This window comes from Bubalus bubalis, chromosome 18 (genome assembly GCF_019923935.1).
Source record: "Bubalus bubalis isolate 160015118507 breed Murrah chromosome 18, NDDB_SH_1, whole genome shotgun sequence".
NCBI lineage: Eukaryota > Metazoa > Chordata > Mammalia > Artiodactyla > Bovidae > Bubalus > Bubalus bubalis.
The window spans coordinates 52,658,038-52,678,956 of record NC_059174.1 but is presented as its reverse complement, the minus strand read 5'-3'; the positions used below and the strand labels follow the sequence as shown (position 1 = coordinate 52,678,956).

General features: G+C 48.2%; 1 protein-coding gene across 2 annotated transcripts in view; it reads left to right on the top strand.

Annotated features, from left to right (window-relative positions):
* The first annotated feature begins 1,398 nt into the window (after positions 1 to 1,398).
* The window catches only part of OPA3 (outer mitochondrial membrane lipid metabolism regulator OPA3), a 67,443-nt gene continuing 47,922 nt past the window's right edge, over positions 1,399 to 20,919 (top strand). Inside the window, exon 1 of one of the 2 annotated variants that reach the window (XM_006067507.4) lies at positions 1,399 to 3,205. In XM_006067507.4, the coding sequence (XP_006067569.3) occupies positions 2,779 to 3,205 (427 nt within the window). In that variant the 5' untranslated portion in view covers positions 1,399 to 2,778. The remainder of the gene's footprint in view (positions 3,206 to 20,919) is intronic. The other variant, XM_006067508.4, reaches the window with a different exon arrangement.

Below are 20,919 nucleotides of genomic sequence, written 5' to 3'. Positions count from 1 at the left end.
ATGCTGTGTGGTGCAGCCAAAAAAAAAAAATGGAATTGGTAAGGGTAATGGAGCAAGATAAAGCCAATTGAGAGGACAGAGAGTGATATGGAGTCTGATCTAGATCAGGAGAGTGGGGAGGGTTCACTGAGAAGGGGGCATTTGAGAAAAGACCTGAAGGAGGCGAGGGGTCAGATGGGAGAGGGCTTCAGGCAGAGGGGACAACAGGTGGAAAGCCCTAGTAAGAGAGCGCCTGCATTTCGAGGGCCAGCAAGTACACACAGCAGTGTGGTGGGAGCAGAGGTGTGGGAGGACATTAAGAATGGAGATGAGACAGGTAGGCACAGGGGCCGATGTCCCAGAGCATTGTGAATCCATGTGAGGACCTTGCCTTTTATTCCAAGGTAGATGGGAACCACCGAGGGGCTCTTAGCAAAGAACATTTGGGATTGGCTTAAATGTTAACAGGAGTCCCAGGCTGCTGAGTGCGGAACAGAATATGGGAAGTAAAGGCGGAAGCCAGAAGCCCAGGCAGGAGATGCTGACAGCTGGACCCGGGCCAGGGTGGAGCAAGCAAGGATCGGTGTCAGCTTTGGGATTTCTCTTGAAGGAATCCAATGATGGAAGAAATTCAAGGTCCTGTGGGATTGTGTAACCCTAGTCCCTTGCCCATCCTGGGAAAAGGGTGACCAGAGGACCTGAATTAGAAGGAACTCTGGGAATGATCCCAGGCGCTATTCACCAGAGAGGCCAAGTGATTAGCCCAAGGTCACACAGCCGGTGAGTCAGTGCTGAGACCATCCTGGGTTCCCTTTCCCCTCCCCGCCTCTGCCTCTGTTCCCACGCCCCAGAGTGGCCAAGGCTGCTGCCCTGGCTAATGGCGTTCCCCTCCCTCCCCTGGCCCTCAGGGGTCAACCAGGAATGGCTGTCCTTCCAGAACCAGACTGGAGAGCAGGAGGAGGAAACACCCAGCTCTGTACAGGCCTTGACCCCTCTGGGTGTGTACGAGGCTCCAGGCTAAGGAGATGTGAAGCCTGTACACACACACACACACACGGGCATAAATACACACTTGCCCCGAAAGTTCCCAGGAGAGGTTCCTGAGAGAAAGAAAGAGGAGGGAGGAGGGGAATGACGGGGGAAAAAAAAGAACTTAACGAGGACAACTTTTTTGCAAGAGGAGGGTTGCGTCACTGAGATGCAGGAAGTCGGGGCTCTGGTGTTATGGGAGAAAGAAAAGAGGGAGGCCTGGGATCTAGCGGTTGGTGGGGGGGGGGGTGTTATAATTTTCCCACCCTGTCTCATTGCAGTACAGCTACCAGGATGAACATGTAGGGACCCAGAAACTTTCTGAACATGGCCCCTCGGGGAATCGGATGAAAGCCTGAACACTACCCCTCCACCAAATGCTCATTTCCATTCATTCAATAAGTATTGAGCACCTACTGTATGCCAGAAATTGTTCTAGGAGCTGAGGAAACAGTAGTGAATTATACACAAAAAAATCATGTACAAGTTTAAAAGTTTCCTAAATGCATCAAGTGGAACCTGAGCCCCTCTCCCAAGTCGGTTCTTGGACCCCAGACTAACACCCCTAAGGATAAGGAGAAGACTCTAGGCTGGGACTCAAGAAACCCAAGGGGTTTCTCTCCTGATTACCCATGGAACTCTGGATAAATCCTTGTGAAGTCTCTGGCCTCAGTTGGTCAGTCTGTAAAATGGGGGAGTGGTTGGTTCCCAGTGAGTGGGTGATGGATCTGGAATAGGTCCCAAGCTCCTTCACACCTTCAGTCCAACAGGGATCCTGGAGAGGAGTTGTTTTCACGGAGTCTTGGCATTCTTAGTAATTTAGAACATCAGGGTTCATACATGTCAGTATCACCATTATATCAGATGGAGAAATGGGAGTCCATCAGGACCAGGAAAGTGACAAAAGACACACAGGGAGTCCGAGCGGTTGCCGAGGAAAGCCCTGGCTCCCCCGACTCTGTGACCTGAACGTTTGTGTCCTCCTGTACACAACTCTGCTCCTTGGACTTTCCCTCGTCCTCTGCCTCTTCGAGAATCTCTCAATTACCCATTAGCACTCCATCACCCAGGCATTTTTCTCAGACGACCTTGTTTACATGATTTTGCTCCCCGCTGGGTAAGGGATGACAGTCTGGGCCATGTTCTTTAAACTCCTTCCTGAGCCAGCTCCCTAGGGACCCTCCTCCCCAACGGAGGAAGTGGACCTGCTTGAGAACGGGTAAGTTTATTAGCCAAGAGGCTGGGTTATCAACCTCTCCTGGCCGAGGGGCCTCGTGCCACTCCCCTGGCCCCTTTTTAGGCCTGTTTGTCAGTTACTTGGGAAAGGGTTGAAACAGCTGTTTCTGGAGATGAAATGAACCCTCATGCTTAAGTTAGCAATAACAATGCTAATACCTATGCAGTTATAAGGGCTGTTTGTTGGGTGATTCGCATCATTCTAAACACTTAACATAGTTCACTCATTATGTATTTATCTTCAAGATTCTCATGCAAACCTCGTAACAATCTAATAAGGAATGTGCCTTCTTATGATTCCATTCTGTAGATGGGAATGCTGATACTCAGAGAGGGTAAGTCATTCGCCATACACAGCAAGTACACCGCAGAGCTGGGATCTCACTACAGGTTACCTGGCTAGTTTCTCACGACCAGTGACAGCTCTAAACTGAGAGAGAAGGTGCATTTGGGATGCCTGAGCCCTAACTAGGACTAATTAAGACTGCTCTTTTGGAGAAGCCGCGCAGGTACGCGACGTCACGGAGGAAGGCGATGACGTCAGCCGAAGCGGGCGTGGGAACCCATATAGGCTACAGCAACCGTTTAACGGTACCACCCTCTGACAGTCTCACTTCCGCCGTATATTTGCATATTCATAGGAACGGACGTCGGAACGTCAGCGTCTACGCCGTGACGTCATGGACCGCCCCAGCGGTTCCCTCGGGGCGTACGCACGTACGTACGCACGCGCGGCGACGAGAGGGCGGGGGAGGAGGGAGCGATCTAAGGCGCCCCTCCCAGTCAGCAAGGTTGCGTGTTCCCCTTGCGACCGCCAAGATGGTGGTGGGCGCGTTCCCTATGGCGAAGCTGCTATACTTGGGCATCCGGCAGGTCAGCAAGCCGCTTGCCAACCGCATTAAGGAGGCCGCCCGCCGAAGCGAGTTCTTCAAGACCTATATCTGCCTCCCGCCGGCTCAGCGTGAGTCTGACCCCACGTCCCTCCAACCTTTCCATTCTCTAACCCTTCTCAGGTGGTTGCTCAGGAGATGGGCTTCTGTTTACAACCAATCACAGCCCGAACCGGCAGAGTCTTGACGCCAATAGGGAGGGTTCCTTGAAGAGGGGCATACGAGTAGCCCAATAGTAAGAACGGGCATGGGTGAAGGGCGGTACAAAGTGCCCGCGCTTGATTTGGGAATATTAGCCAATAGAGGAAAAGAGCGCGAGAAGATTGACGTCTAGACGAGCCAATAGTGTTGGCAACGGGAGTGATTTGGGCGGGGCATGCCGGGACTGAGAGGACCTGTGGAGCGCTGAGGAAAAACTTGACCGGGTCATTTGCCAAACCATCCTTGTGTGGCTTCATTCCTCAAACACCACCTCGTGCCTCAGTTTCCCTCCCGTCCTGGGAAGTGAGGGGTGCTTTTTTCATCTGTTTAGGTCATTCGTTTGTCCCACTTGTACTCTGGGGAATAGGCCTAGGTTAGGGGCGTGGCTCCGGGCAAAGTCTGGAGTCGTGACATGGGAATCTGGCTAAAGGAGTCATTTTAACTAAAGTGGACATTCATCCGTCTATTTATTAATCCACACATACACCATATTTGCTCTTCCATTCATTCAGTAGACAGGCCGTGCTGGCTTTTTTGCTGGGCTGGGAGACACATTTATGATCCATCATTGTCACTCCAGAGCGGACAGGATGGTGCCAACTCCAGAGCTGAGAGACCTCCTGACCCAGGGGCGTGGGGTCGGGAAAGCTGTCTAGACTCTGGAGGACGGCTGCCTGAGCTGAGATCCGAAGGGCATAGTAGACATTTAAAATACGGGCTACTGTGAGAAGATGATACGTGCGAGGGGCCTGTGGGAGCAAAGAATAAGGAAATTTAACCTGATTTGCTAGGTCAGGGAACCACCATTAATCCAGCTGGTACTTCATTTAGTTGGTGTTTTCTGAGTGTCTGCCCTGTGATTGGCCTTGTGTTGGGCAGTGCTGGTGAAACAGCAGGAATCAAGCCAGCCCAAGTGAGGACAGGCCCATCCTTCAAGGTGATGACCCGAGTGGGCAGAGCTTGGATAAGGTAGCCCACTGGACACTTGACCTGAAGTAGCATTCAGGGAGAGCTTCCTGGCAGAGGAGACCTCTGGGCTGGGAACTGAAGGGTGAGAAGAATGTCAGCAGACAGCACAGGGACAGGGATAATGTTGAGGGACAGGGAGGAGCGTGTGCAAAGGCCAAATGGTTAAGGGAACCACACTTCTTTTCTTTACAAGTTTGGATGCCTAAAATTTGCTTTGCAGAGCCTGGAATTGTTAATCTTTTGGTGTTTGGTCGGTTGTCTGCCAGAGTTGCAGATCTTAGAATGGAGAAGTGTTGGATTTCAGTTACTGAAGTGCTTTCCTGTAAGCTTTCTCTTTTGACTCTCACACTGTTTTGTCCCCATGTCAGGGAGGGGAAATGACTCCCTGCAGTTTATCAAAAACTAAAGTCTTGAAAACTTTCTATTTAGAAAACTAAAGTCTTGAGAGCAGAAGAGAATTGCTGAGGTTACACGTGGAGTCTGGGCCAGACTTAAACCCTGGCCCTTTAAGGCGGGACTTAAACCCTGCATTCTGGATTCCCAGAGCTGGTTTCTGTTTCCTGCCACTGCCTTTCTCCCAGACACCGTGGGATGTCTTAGTATTGTGGTTTAAAAAGCAGCAACTTGAATCAAACTGACATCGGTTCCAAACTGGGGTCCCCCCCTTCTCAGCCAGGTGGTTTTGGGCAGGTCACTAACCCCTCTGAGGTTCAGTTTCCTCCTCTGTACAGTGGGTATTATATAATAGTGACATTTAATGGGCACTCACTTTGTGCCAGGCAGTGTGCTAAGCACTTCACAGCATTAAGTCCTCACCAATTACTCTGAGTTAGACACTGTTATTATTCCTATTTTGTGTATATGCTGCATATGCATTTATGCTATAAATAATACTTATCTCATTCTGTTGTTGTGAGGAGTAAGTGGATGTAAAATGGTAGGTCAGTGCATGGCTCTGAGTTGTGGCTGTCGTGTAGATGTTATGGATACAGCAGAGAAGAAAAAGCAAAACATTTTGTCTTCAGGAGACCTTACATTCTCAGCTTTGGGGGAAAGTCAGACAATAAAGAAAGCAGTAAAGTGTGAAATATATTCGATAGCACAAACTGCTCTGGAGAAAACATCAGGGATGCAGAAGGAGTATTTGGGGGACGATTGTGAAGTTTAGATAGGATTATCAGGGTGACCTCATCGACAATATGAGGAGAGGAGGGAGCCAGCAGTGCGGGGGTCTGGGGGAAGAGCTTTCTCACCCGAAGTCTCCACACCTGCCAAGGCCCTGAGGTGAGCGAGCACCTGGCATGCTTGGTGAACATCGAGGAAGCCAGTGTGGCTGAACAGAGGGATAGAGTAGAGACTGAGGGCCAAACAGGTGGTGGGAAGGGGGCAGATCGTGCAGGGCCTTTGGGCCCCTCTGAATGGCTGGGACTCACTGGAGGGTCTGAGCAGAGGAGGGACCGGATCTGAGTCCACTTTTCATGTGATCCTTTTGGCAATCATAGGGTGAGAGTGGTTGCAGGGAGGAGATGACTACAGGAGTCCAGGTGAGCGGGAAGTCACTTGCCCACTGCCTCACACTCTTTCTCCAGCAACTTCTTTCTAAAATTTCACACTCCCAGAAAAGTTGAAAGAAAGAATGGTATGGTCATCGGTTATATGCCCTTCAACCCCTAGTTTGCTCTTATTAGCTTTCAGCAGATTTGTTTGGTCTTGCCATCATACATGAATGTATACACACAGTCTTTTTTTTTTTTCCCCCTGAAAAATTTGTAAATAAGTCTTGGACATGGTTCTAAACTCCTAAATATTTCAGCCTGTATTTTCTAAGAACAAAGACCTTCTATATAACATGGAACCAGTATCACACCTGAGAAATTTAGCATTGATAACAATAATATATTAGTGACAATATTGTTTAATATATAGCTTCTATATAATATATAGCTCATAGTCTGGTCCCCAAAATGTCCTTTTTAAGCTGTTTATTATTTTTATTTTTAATCTAGTGTCAGCTCAACAATCATCCACAGCATTTGATGATCATGCCTCTTTAGTATCCTTTAATCTACAGCAGGTTTGGCAGTCTGGCCCAGTGCCTGTCTTTGTAAATAAAGTTTTATTGGAACAGAACCATGTCCATTTGTTATACGTTGTCTGTGGACACAGAGATGGATTTCTATGGCCCACAAATGTAAAATGGTTACTCTGTGGCCCTTCACAGAATAAGTTTGCTGGCCCTCCTCTATAACAGTATCCCTGTCCTTGCGGTGTTGACTTTGGGGTAGTTGTTCCATAGTGTCCTGCAATCTGAGGTTTTCTGATCGTTTCCTCTGATTTGATTCACGTTGAGCATATTTGGCAGGAACACTTCAGAACACCTAAGGACATCACCTCAGGGGGCTCCTGATGTCTGTTTGTTCCGTCATTTGTGGTGGTAACTTGGATCCCTTGGTTAAGGTGGTGACCACTAATAGAACCTTTCTTTTTCCCCTTAGTAATGAATAAGCAGTAGATTTATTTAAAAGGTAGCTCCAGCAGGATTTCCTGTGGATGGGGTGTGACAGGCAGTCTGGTGGAGGGGCAGGCTGAACAGAAAGCACCAGGAGCTCAGTGGGGGGACAGGTTTGGTTGGAGATGCTGTTTGATGTTGGAATGCACTGACTTATCAGATTTACCCTTTTTGAATTATGTTGTTGTATTGTCTTCATACTGCTAACTGCTGTTCACCATGGCCCCTGTCCCAGGCAACCGGAGTTTTCCAGCATTATGGCTACTGTGTGTTCTTCCGGGTCAGGCCTCCCGAGCTGACCCACACATACAGCGACTGTATCTTTGGCTAAGATTCTTTAGACACAGAGGGTGGGCCTGGCCATGCGTCTCCTCACAGTAGAAGCTGGAGGAGTAGGTGTGTCTGCCTGAGAAAGAACAGTAAATGCATGAAGCATAAATCATCGGTGACGCACTGTGCTGGGGAGGCAATGATCTTTTTCAACCAAGATTTCTTGGGGAGAGAAAATAAAAGAGGGCAGTGATGCCAGGCAGGTTGGGGCCATGCCTGCAAAGTGCACCGTGGGAAGAGCTGTGGGAGGTCTCTGGGCAGTGGGAAAATTCCAATGTGTTTCCACTTAGACCTTTGGAGAACACTGGTTATTTTTCCAGTTTGCTACCCTGGTGGGCAGAATAATGAGCCCTCCCCTGCCTGGAGATGCCCACATCTTAATTCCAGGAACCTGTTGAATGTGTTACCTTACACGACAGAGGCACATTATTACGTGTATGACTGAATCAGGTATTTGAGGAACGAGAGCGGCCTGAATTGTACAGGTGGGCCCAGTGTAATCACCCAGGTCCTTATAGGTGAAAGAAGGAGACAGGAAAGGCATCCATTTGAAGATGGAGGAGGGAGCGTGAGCTCAGGAATGCAGGTGCCCTCTGGAAGCTGGGAAAGGCAGGAAAACAAATTCTTCCCTACAGCCTCTGGAAAGGAGCTCTCACTTACTGACAGTGTAGCCTAGTGAGAACCATTTCAGACTCCTGACCTTTGAAACTGTGGATAACAAATGCGAGTTGTTTTAAGCCACTGCTTTTGTGGTCATTTCTTACAGAAGGAATAGGAAACTAATATGCCATGTAATTCTCTCAGGCGACTGAGAGAGTTTTTTCAGAAGAGCTCAGCTCTGTGGTCATTCTTATAAGTTTTGGCTTTGGAGTTGGTTTTTGTTTTCTTTTGCTTACAAAGCAACATGACCTACTGTTTAAGGGCTTTACACAGCAACCGTTTTGTTTTTCTCTCACAGTTTTGTGCCTTGACTGGGCTCAGCTGGCTGGTTCCTCTGCCCGTCTGGCCTGGTGGTCTCTCAGGGGGTTTCAGTCAGGGCAGCCGGGCCTGGAGTCATCAGGAGGCTCGACTGGGGTGTTGGAATATCCTGTTCCCTCTCGCCATCTCAGTGTTGTCTACAGACCTCTCTTTTCCACATGTCTTTCCCCTCATGGTCTCTCAGGGCTTGCTGGAGCCAGATTTCCATGGGAGAAGGAGCAGAAGCTGCAGGCCATTTAAGGGCAGGACCTGGAACCACACAGCATCACTTCCAGCACACTCTGTTTATCCCAGTAGCTCTGGCACAGACCAGAGGGAGTGTGGGAGGGGACTACACAGGGCGCGATACAGTCAGTCACCAAAGGCAGTTTGTCCCAGGGGAGACCCTCCTGGCTTGGCATCTTGGTGCCACTAACGAGTTGTGTGACTTTGGGCAAGCAGCTTGACCTCTCCGAGACTCCCAAATCCATGTTTGTCCGATGAGGGTGACGACAGAACTCACCTCCCAGATTCTTGTGAGGATCCAAGAGCTAGTGGATATCAAGGCCTAGTCCAGAACGTGCGGATCTGGTCGTTGGTGCTGGCTGTGATAATTTGCTCTTATCCTGCATGGGCATCACTGTCCAGAGGCCGAACACTGCCTCCAGATAAAGGCTTCCCGCACTCAGCTTTCAGCTCTGCCATCCAGTGTGTGTCCTGGGCGAGTCCCTCTGCCTTTCTGTACCTCGGTTTCCTCCTCCGCACAGTGTAGCATTCACCTCATAGGTCTGATGGGAGGATCTGTCAAGTACGCGAATACCCTTAGCACAGGCCTGGCATGTTCTAAGTTCAGTGACTTAGAGTGAACTCAGTAACTTGGTTGGGTGGAGTGGGCAAAAACTAGCCTCTGGAGCGGAGCTGTCTGGCTGCATGTGAATCCCAGTTCTGCCATTTTCTGTGTGGCCCCAAGGCAAGTTATTTAGCTTCTCTGGGTCGTACTTTTGTTGTCTATAAATTGTATCATTATAATTCATATTCCATGAGTTCATATATCCATAAAGCATTAAACAATGCCTGGCTCTTAAGCACTGCATAATTCTTTGTTGACTATATGGAGATGTCAGGCACCATACTATTTTGATCATTATCATCGCCTTTGGGGGGGCTTGCAGCTATCCATTTATCATCCTAGAGTATTTTTTTAATTTTTTAAAAATTATTTGTGTGTTTAGTCATTATTTTTGGCTGCATTGGGTCTTCGTTGGCGTGCTCAGGCTGTCTCTAGTTGCGGCGCGCGGGCTTCTCATTGTGGTGGCCTCTCTAGTTGCAGAGCACAGGTGCTGGGCGTTCTCAGTCGTTGTGGCACAGGGGCTTAGTTGCCGCAAGGCATGTGGGATCTTCCCAGACCAGGGATCAAATCTGTGTCCCCTGCACGGGCAGGCAGATTCTTAACCACTCTACCACCAGGGAAGTCCCATCATTATCTTAATACTAAACTTTCTAGAGCATTCTTTCTCAGGGTGCACTCCCTGGCGGCCTCTTGTGGCTGAGCTGTCAGTACTTCAGGCCTCTAGGTGGTGTTGGTGTCTCTTCCTCAGTCATTCCTCACAGCCTTGCCACAGGCAGAGGAGTTGGGCCCTCCCCGTGAACATTTCTAACTAGCACAGGGCAATTATGTTGATCTGATGGGACTGGAGGTATATCTCTGAGCAAAGAAAAGTGAGAAGGTCAAAGAGAGAGGACAGTGTGGCTGAGTAGAGAACCTCCTATGACCCAATGCTTCCTGAAATACTTGAAGCATCCTTTGGAATGAATGGTTTGTACCTGTGAGGAAGAAGAGGGACTCCTCGCAGAGCAAGGAGAAATCAAGAGCAAAGAGCCAAGGAGGGGAGCGAGCACAGAGGCTACCTGATAGTCTGGGGACATCGACAGGTTCACGTGGCCTCAGGGACAGAGGCTGTGTTGTGGGAAAGCTGGACAGGGGACCACCTTGTGCACAACCAGCTCCCAGTGAAGGTACCCCTCAGGGGAAGAGTGGACTAAAAAGAACCCATCCTGCAAAGACACACACCCTTAGATCTAGGCAGAGATTGAAAACGTCTTCCTCTGTGAATTGGCAGCCACTGACTGTCCCTGTGTGGGTTCGAGGCTTAATTTATACTCTTTGAAAGGCCCTGGAAACAGCAGGCTGAAAATGAACCTGGGTCTGTGTGCCCCTAAGTACCTGGTCAGGACAAACATACACCCTCCCTGGAGGAGGTCTCCCCTCTCTGCCTGGGCCTTGAAGAATTCCTTCAGGTAGAGTTCCAGCAAATATGAGCTCATGAGAAAAAATTGTGTGCAGTACAGAGAAGCAGGCACCATGATCAAGAGTCAGCAGATACAAAATATGGCAGCTCAAGACCTGCCAACACTGTGGATACAGGAATGGTCAGATGTGGATACAAAAGAGCTCTGCTTATGTATGGAAAGGCTAAAATTGGAGGGATACAAAAATACAAATGAGTACAATAAAAAATCACCAGGGAGTTGGGAAAAAAGCCAAAGAGAACTCCAAGAAGTGACAGATAGAATTGACATTCAGAGCTCAATAGGATTACACAAACCCCAGACTAAATACAGCTGCTGTGAAGACTGATGAGCTGAAAGTAGATGCCCTGAAGGGGAAAAAAAGTGAGGTTTGTGGGGTGCTCCCCTTAGCCACCCAGGATCCTGATCGGGTCCATCTGGGGAAGGAAGAGCTGGGCATTTTTATTTTTAATATTCTTCAGAAAGGATCCTCGTGTGCATGAGTGTTTGAAAACCACTTCCCTGAAGTCTATTTATAATCTCCAGAGCACCATATCAGTTTTGTTACACAGCAGCAGGCTGATGCTGGTGACTTCCAAACAGTTTCATCGTGCTCTCCTATTAAGGAAACATTTTGAGCGTTCTCCTCTAGTATGAATGTATGTATGTGTGTATATGTATATATGTGTGTGTGTGTGTGTGTGAAGTGAAAAGAAAGTGCAAGTTGCTTAGTCATGTCCGACTCTTTTTGACCCCATGGACTACACAGTCCATGGAATTCTCCAGGCCAGAATGCTGGAGTGGGTAGCCTTTCCCTTCTCCAGGGGATCTTCCCAACCCAGGGATTGAACCCAGGTCTCTCACATTTCAGGCAGATTCTTTACCAGCTGAGCCACAAGGGAAGCCTGTGTGTGTATATATATTACAATATGAAGATATATATATATATATATATATATATATATATATATATAAAACTATATATATAGTTAACTAGGAGTCATGTATAGTGCTGACATATTACTATGAATATATTATGTGCATTTAAAAACATGTAAAAATTAGGAGGGATGAAACTAATATTTAAATATTTTTTGGTTTATGTATTCCTAGCCCCCAGATATTTTTGCTCTCACTAAAGATATTTTCCTGTACAGACGTTGTTAATGCATTGGAAACCCTCCATGAGGCCTCTGTGGGAGCGCTGACATTCTTTGTGCACAGCTGCCACAGCTGGCAAAGACCTCACTAAGACACAGAGATCCAAAGAAGAGTGTGCTGTCAGCTGCTTTTAATCCCCTGCTCAGTTTGCATCCCCACCCTTCATATGCAGAGGCATTTGTTGGAATTTCCTCTTGCTGGTCTTGTTAGACGTGCAGTCCTTGGTTTCTGAGCAGGAGTCTTTAAGAAACTCCTGTATGAGGACTTGATTTGCAACCTGAGAATGTCCCTGGGAATTGATTTGCCCAGCTGCAATGCGCTGAGTGGACAGGAGAGGGCGCCCGCGTCAGTCCTTTTGCCTTTAGGTCTGGCACCTGGGGAAGCTGGCACCTGCCGGTGGAGGGACCCTAGAGGCCTTTTCTGGGTGTATCTCTATATGCCTGTGGTGGTGGTTGTTGAGTCGCTTCGTTGTGTCTGACCCTTTGCAACCCCATGGACTGCAGCACACCAGGCTTCCCTGTCCCTCACTATCTCCTGGAGTTTGCTTAAATTCATGTCCATTGAGTCGGTGATGCCATCCAACCATCTCATTCTCTGTTACCCCCTTCTCCTTTTGCCTTCAGTCTTTCCCAGCATCAGTCTTTTCCCAGTGAGTTGGCTTTTTGCATCAAGTGGCCAAAGTATTGGAGTTTCAGCTTCAGTCCTTGCAATGAATATTCGGGGTTGATTTATTTTATGCCTAGTAAAGCTTAATTTCTTCTCCTTCTCTTTTTCTTCTCCCTTTTCTTACCTTTCTTCCTCCTTTTTCAAACAGACATAACTGTGAGTTCTGACATTTTCTCCCTCTGCACCAGAGAAAGTCCTCGTCCACCCCTCCTTGTTCACCTGTCCTTGAGACTCCCTGGTCAGTTCCTTAGAAACCTGTCCTGATGGCTCGTCCTCCAGGGTGTGCTCCTGTCTCTCACTGGGGTCTTAACCCTCATTTGTAGCTAATTGGTTCCTTCTCTGTTTCTACTGCCCTGGCTCCAGCTGACCCCACATCAGACCCCTAAGCCACTGTATTTCTTCAGATTTCTTCAGAACCGCCCCCCCCCCACTCCCTCTCTTTCCTCAGTGATCTTCCGGCTCCCATACCCACCTGGGTCCTGCCTTTGATGAGCACACAACCACAGTGGCTTCCTTCTGCTGAAGGCCTAGTGTGTGCTGAATTCTGTGCTGTGTTTTATCTCTTTTCTTTTTAAAATTGAATCACATTTTATTTTATTTTGGAGCTTTAGGGTTTTTTTCCCTCCGAAGTTTTTTAGGAGGACTTACTAAATCTGAGAAAGTAATGCATGCTTATTGTGAAAGAACAAGACACAAATTAGTTTGTGCCCATCTGTGATGGATTGGAAACCCAGCCAATAAATCTTACCCAAACCTAAGTCTAAGGGATGTTTATTGTTGGTGGAGGAAGGTGGCTTGTGGTTGGTTCGGTGGCTTGGTGATGTCATTAGAGACCTGAGGACTCTTTCTATCTTTACCATCTTGGCATTCAGGCAATAACTCCCCTCAAGGCCTCAAAGGAACTGCTGGAGCACCAGGCATCACGCCTTTATACTGCTGTGTCCAAAGGGATGAAGTGTGTGTGTGTGTTCATGTGCGTGTTTATATGTGGGATGGGGGTTCTAGGGAAATGAGAGAAGGCCCTGCAAGGAGAAAAATATTTTCCCAGAAGCCCCCAGGGGACTCCCCTTACTGCTGATTGACCAGAATTGAGTCATAGTCTCTAGCTATCGGGAAGGTCATGGTGGTCAATTGATATAGCTTCTGCACTCTAATGGCAGGAGTGTGCTTGGTTGCTCCATTGTGTCTGACTCTTCGTGACTCTGTGGACTGCAGCACACCAGGCTTCCCTGTCCTTCACCATCTTCTTGCCAGGCTCATCTGTTCTGGGGTTTCTCCAGGCAAGAATACTGGAGTGGGTTTCCATGCCCTCCTCCAGGGGATCTTCCCCACCCAGGGATTGAACACAGGTCTTCTGCATTCCAGGCAGATTCTTTACCAGCTGAGCTACCAGGGGAGCCCACCGGCAGGAGAGAATGGAGTTAATAAGGCAGTAAAGAATGGTACAAAGTGAACACTAAAGTTGTCGTCCTTCTCTATTTCACCATGCCCCATGAAGTAGATCGCTATCACTGACATAGCTAAACAGATGGAGAAACTGAGCAGAGCAGCTCTGCAACCTGCCCAAGGGCACACGGGTGCCGAGTGCCAGAGCTGGGACCCGATTGTCTGGTTCCAGTTTGCACCCGGTGTGTTCAGCCTCATTCCTAGTCTCTGCAGGCAGCCTTGCTGAATCTCCCACTGGACAGTTCATTCATGCACAAGCCTTGACTGTGCCAACATCATCACAAGCCAGGGTTTATGGTCCCCATTTTGAAAAAGAGGAAATGGACAAAGTCAAGGAGCATTAGTTCCCCCTCAAGGGCTATAGATAGTATTCTTTGCGATGTCCTGTGAGCTGTTTTGCAGGTACTGAAAACCCCACCAGGTGGGAGACGTTAACTATATGCTGCCCACAAGCATGCAGACCCCAGACTGGTTGGAATTGGAAGATTGATGATGTTGGCCCTGGATTACCTCACCACCAACCAATCAGAAGAATGTCCACCAGCTGATCATGCACCCCACCTTCCCCCCGCCTCATTCTGTCTCTAAAAACCTTTCCTTGAAAGCCATCAGGGAGTCTGTGCCTGGACTGCTTGCTTGGTGCCCTGCAATAAACACTACACTTTCCTTAACGACAAAAAAAAAGGAGGAAATGGAGGTGGAGAGAGGTTGAGAAATGTCTGCAAGCTCACAGAGCATGCAAGTAGCAGATCCAGAACTTGAATCCAGGAACTTAGAGCCCACTAAACTCTTAGCTTCTGTTAGCTGCTTGCCTTGTGCCTCTTACATCCCCAGATGCCTTCTGTACTAAGTTGTACAGACTCTCCAGATCTGGGCAGGGAGTAGAAGTGGAATTATATTCTGGGACAAGGACTTGCTTCAGTCCATTAGGCATCTGTATACTTGACTCATTCCGTCTTTATCTAGTGCCAGCTGTGTGCCAGGAGCTATTCTAGGAGGTGTGACAAACAACAGAACAGACAAAAGACGCTCCTCTCACGGAGCTCACAGTTGAAGTACTAGTCACCTGCCCAGTGACTCCAGGGCACAGGGAGGTCATTCTTCCCAGGGTGAGCCTCAGTGGTGCAGCTTGGGTCACGTCCCCAGCCCTGAGCCAGTCCCTGTGGCCTGGGAATGCCGTGCTCCGATTGGCCAGCCTGAGGGGCAGGGTTAACCTCTAATAAATTTTTTAGACCCAGAGTGTGGGACATGAGATTCGCCAAGGTGCTGGAAAGACAGAACCAATCGTGTTTCCTGTGGTGACTGGTGCGTCACCGCTGTCTCCGGAGGCAGTAAAGGGGGACGGGACCAGGTTTGCCAGACAAGGTTCCCACTTGCGGCAGCACAAGTCTGTGAACACCTGGAGCGCTGTCGGGGTGCGCTTTCAACTGGCTGGAAGGCAGCCAGCAAAAAGGGCAGCCGGCCCAGGGACTGGCTCAAAGCTGTGTTTACTCTAAATAGTAATTTCTTAACTGATGATAATAGTTCTCATTTATTATGCTTTCTGTGATCTCAACAAATTATATTAACCACTTTATTAGGGAGTTTATGTGATTGTCCTGATTGTGTGAATGATGAAATAGTCCAGAGACCGTTAAGTTCCCCAAGGCAACACTGAATAAGAAATCAAGCCTCACGGGCTCCCAAACTCCTCCTCTTACATTTAGTTACTAATATTTGTTTGTCTGCGTATTACTTATTGAAGTACAATACGGTATACGGTGCAATACAGATCTAAAGGTTAGTAAAGATGTATAGTTTAATGAGCATTAACAAATGCATATGCCCATATAATCAACATTCAAGATATAAAACATTTCCATCACTCTGGGAGAAATTCCTTTCTCTCCGGCTCTGTTGCCCTGTATGACTCCTCTCACTGTAGATTAACTTTGTTGTAGTTTTAGTTGCTAAATTGTGTCCAGCTCTTGGGACTGTAGCCCGCCAGGCTCCTCTGTCCGTGGGATTTTCCAGGCAAGAATACTGGAGAGGGTTACCGTTTCCTTCTCCAGGGGATCTTCCTGGCCCAGGGCTTGAACCCACGTCTCCTACATTGGCAGGTGGATTATTTACCACTGAGCCACCAGGGAAGCCCATAGATGAACTTTATGTATTGTTAAATGTCATGTAAATAGAATCACACAGGATGAAGCTCATGTCTAGCTTTTGTTCACAAGATGCTTTTGAGATATTTCCTGTTGCTGTATGTATCAGTTCATTTTTTAAAAATTGTTTTTAGTGTATATTCTTTTATTCTAATACTTACATGAATAGCCTATGTTTTGTTTATCCACTCTCTTAGTCATTTGGGTTACCATTGATTGATGAGAGACTTGAGTAAAGTGAGGAAGTATTGATGTTTGGAGAGGAGTGTTTCAGGCATAAGGTACAGTAAGTGCAAAGGCCCTGAGGCTCGAGCATGCCTATCAAGTTCTAGGAACAGTGGCTTGTGTGGCTGGGGCAGAGGTTGATGGGAAGAGGAGGCAGTCAGAGGTCAGAACCTCCAAAGGTCACTCCCCAGGCACCTTCCAGAGGTGTTCTGGGCGTGATCAGGTGTATTGTATGTATAAACTTAACTCACATAACAGATTGTGTACTGTTCACATTGTTCAGTGACCTATTTTTTTCCCTCTTAACTGTGTACCTTGAACATTTATCCCATGTTCTTTTTCACAGCACTTGGTACTTGGTATGGTTGTACTAGGCCCCTGTTGGTGAACATTAGGTGATTTCTGGGTTAGGCTCTCCCGGAGAATGCTGCCGTCAGCATTGCAATCTGTGTGGCACGTGGCAGGTGGCCTTCAGGCTGCAGATGTGGATTCACCCCACGCCCCGCACTCCTGCAGGGGGAGTATTAAGGGAATCCTTTGCAGAGCTCCAGTTTCACCCGACTTGCCTGAGGAATCTGCTGGGTTCCCTCCTTTCCTCCCTCCCTCTTTTCCTTCCTTCTCTCCCTTTTCAATGGCTCTGCTCCCAGGAAAAGAAATTCTGGGAGAAGTATGAAAAGAGAGGCGAATCTCCTCTCCCTTCCTACTGATGCATTACCCCATATCGAAAACTATCCAGTATAACAAAGGAACAATTTAGAATATTGATGGAAGGAATGCTTTCCCCAGTCCACCTTATTAAGACATGCATCTGTGGTCAAAATTTACTTTTTATGCTCAATAGTTATTAATATGTTTCAAGTTGTGTCATATATGCAATCTTGATCAGCTGATAGACCAGTAATATGGAGAGGGAAATGGCAGCCTACTCCAGTATCCTTGCCTGAAGAATTCCATGGACAGAGGAGCCTGGGGGGGCTATAGTTCGCAGGGTCACAAAGAGTTGGACATTACTGAAGCGAGTTAGTGCACACACATACTAATAATAATTGTAAGGGTGACTCAGTCTTAGAGAAAAATTTAACTAAGATCACAAGAAATGAAAATTTTGATCTTAATTCATAGGCACATTTTTTGTTTCAGAGAAATATAATAAGACATTTGTGCATAAAAATATGTCATGTTAGGATAAGATTTTGTAGAGAAAGTAGAATATAGATTGACCATCAAGAGGGAACAGTGCCAACACTGTTAAGGAGGAGCTGCTTGGTGTTTTATCTTTAAAATGAATCATGCTAGAGGTTCCGTGGAGGCTCAGTGGTAAAGAATCTGCCTGCCAGGGCAGGAGACACGGGTTCGATCCCTAGTCCGGGAATATCCCACATGCCTCGGGACAGCTTAGCCCACATGCCACAACTACTGAGTCTGTGCTCTAGAGTCTGAGAGCTGCAAGTTCTGAAGCCTGAAAACTCTAGAACAAGAGAAGCCACCACAGTGAGAAGCCCGCACACCACGACTAAAGCCCGTGCAGCAACAGAGACCCAGCACAGCCAGAAATACAACAAATAAGATGAATTTTAAAAAAGAAGAGTAAGAAACAGTGCAAAGTGCTGTTAAAGAAGAGCTGCCTGGCGTGCATCTTTAAAATGAACCTGGAAGGTGTTACATTTCTATGGCTCTTTAGCCCTTTGCGTATGCTTAAAAGAGTGATGCAGTGGATTTCTTTTAAAATTCATTATGTTCTTTGCAATAATTTAAACTTAGGATGGAAAAAATGGATCTCACCACTTCAAAGTATATAAAGAGGGTGCACAGTTCTTCCAAAATTTGTTGAGAATACACAGGAGCAATGCGATGCTTATTTGGCTCCCACACAAGGGTGTCTCCCTGTAATTATTCCTGAGTGCCTGTCTGTGGGTCTGGGTCTGCGTCTGTGGGAATGTGGACTGTGGTTTGAGGACACCGTCCAGCAGCTTTCAGCCTCCTCCCTCTAGCATCAGGGTCCCCTGCTTCTTGGCACTGGCAGGACGTGTGTCCTTTAGCCATTCCTGGAAGAGGTCTTCATCTTTCTTTAGCAGCAGAAACTGGCCAAGGACCACATAGGCCTTGTCAAAACCCCTTTTCTCCAGCTTGTCGCCCAGGTCTTTGCCAGCCCGGACTAGGCTTCGCACTGACTTTTCCCCCATGGGTTCTGTCCTGAAGTCTCAGTGCCTTTGGGAGGTTGTCCTCTTGCTCAGGCTTCATCCCTGGCTCTGGTTCTCATATTGGCTTCTCTCACCACCCAACTCCTCCCAGCGATACCTCAGCCCACTTGGGATCCATCTTATTTTCTTTCCTAGTTGGCTTTCCAGTTGTCCCAATAGCATTGATTGAATGAAGCATCTTTTTCTCACCACACTGATATGTCTTCCCACTCCGGTATTCTTGGGCTTCTCTTGTGGCTCAGCTGGTAAAGAATCCGCCTGCAATGTGGGAGACCTGGGTTTGATCCCTGCGTTGGGAAGATCCCCTGGAGAAGGGAAAGTCTACTCACTCCAGTACTCTAGCCTGGAGAATCCCATGGACTGTATAGAGTCCATGGGTTGCAAAGAGTCAGACACAGCTGAGCGACTTTGACTTTCACTTTGATATGTCTTCACACCTCAGACTTTTCACTTTTGGTCTCATTCTTTCAACATATCTCCCGTTGTGCATCTTCTCCATACCATGGCCTGTGCTGAATGCTGGGGACACAGGGGTGAGACAAACCCTGTCCCTGCCTGTTGTATTCATCCTTCTCTCATCCGTCCATTAACATTGCCCAGCAGCTTCTCTGTACCGCGGCCTGTGCTGAGCAGTGGTGGGGACACAGCCCTGCCCTGATGAGTCTCCAGTGCAGAGCGGGACACAGGCCCAGCCCTCAATGATGAGGGGTAGTTAGTGGGTCAGTGCTGGGCTGGGCAAGCCTGGAGGGGACCTTAGCCTGTCTGTGGGTTTGGGGGAGGGCTTTGGAGAGAAGGGGATGACTCAGAACTCAAGGAGGAGTGAGCCACGGTGGAAAGATGGAGGCACAGGTGCAAGGGTCAAGGTGTGAACAAGAGGAATAAGAGGCTGGGGTGGCTGAAACGTAGACGGTGGCACCGGATGGGCATCCAAAGACAGATCACACAGGGCCATGTTAATACATTTGGACCTGGTCTGGGAGGTCATGGTGACAAAAGAAATGAAGGGCAGCAAGGAATCAATTAATTTGCTTTATTATTTTTCGAAGAAAGTTGATTTCTGCTAATAAAAGTAACACTTGCTCAGTGCAGAAGACCTGTCTGGTCTCTTGTCTGTGATGTCAGCGTCCTGTGTACTCTGGCACACACTTCTAGGCATGGCCCCCTCAGCGCTCCCTGAGACTCCTGTCTCTCAATATTTGTCAAGAAGGGGTGATGACCTCATTTTGAACTCCTCTCTCAACTCCTGTTTACAAGTGGCGGAATCCTAAGCTAATGAGCAGGGGCATAAAAGCTCCGGAAGTGTACAGCTTCAAGCTCAGCTGCATCCAGGAACCCAGACAATTCCTGGAAGGCGCAGTCCCGTCCGCGGGCCCTGTGTTTCTCTGTCCTGTCTTCTTTCTCAGGCAGTCTCTCTCTTTGGGGACAAGATGGCCTCAGTAACTCCAGTTTCACATCCCACTCACCAGGCAACCCCAGAGGAAAGAGGAGGCCTCTTTCCTGAAATTCCAGGAAAAGTCCCAGGGCTGAATGCCAGCATCTGAAGATGAGGGGAGGGTCAGGTTTACCTGAACAGCATGCAGGAACAGTGGGAGAGCGGCTTCCCCACAGGAGGGTTGGGGAAAGTTTCCAGAAAGAGGAGTGGATGCTGGGCTGGCAAACCCAACAGATACCCACTTCACCAGGGCTTTAGAGGAAGAGCGGGGAGGAGGCTCTGGATTCCTGAAGAGAGAGGCCTGGGAGCTACTGGTATGTCAGTGGCCTAGATCTTTCCTGTGCCCCTGACGGCCAAGGTCACAGCTCAGCAGAGCCCCTTTCTAAAAAAAAAGTGCCTCAATGAACGATGTGGCCTCACTCCCAGCAACTCCCGGCTGGGCTGCTGGCCTTCACTCTTGACCTCTGGGCATTGACCACCAGTCCCAGGCCAGAGGGGCAGGACTGTAAAATTTCAGCATGGCGCCCGCTCCCTCAGCGGTTCCTGGAGTCCTGGTTCACCCTCTGCAGCTTCCTGTCAGGTGGGGAAGGGGTTCTGAGGGTCCTCAGCTTATCTCCACTCTCAGGGGCACCAGGGCCTGCCATCCTGGTCTCCTGCCCCACCCCACCCACAGGTGCCCGCCTCACTCCCTCCAGGCCACTCCACCCTCTCCCCTCTGTTCTTGTGGCTTCTGGCTTCTTCCTACCCGATCACCATCTTAGTGGGACTTGAGGGAAGAGCAGAGTATTTCATCTAAACAGGCTTGACCCCAAATTCTGGGTCCAGGGTGGCTTGTTTGTTGATTTTGGGGGAAAAAAATTTTAGTTATCTGTTTTGTCTTCAGTTTTTGGTTTCAAGTTCACATAGTTTAAGGTTCAAAAGAGTTAAGTAGGGGAAAGTCTCCCGCCACTTCTGTTCCCCAGGCACGCTATTCTCCTCCACATCGGCAACCATGGTTATCTTGAGTATTTTCCAGAAAATTAAAAAAAAAAAAAAAAAAAACAACTGTGCATTTCCAAGCAGATGCTGATATGCACCCCCGCCACCCCACTTTCTTTTTCTGTGAATTCAGCAAACAGTAGACACTGTGCTGGTCCTCACTGCTTTTCACTGACTGTGCTCCATGGCATCCTGGAGAGAACTGTCTGTCTGCAACAAAAAACTTCCTTACTCTCAGCTACTGACAGATTCTTGTAATTTCTGAGACTGTAGATAG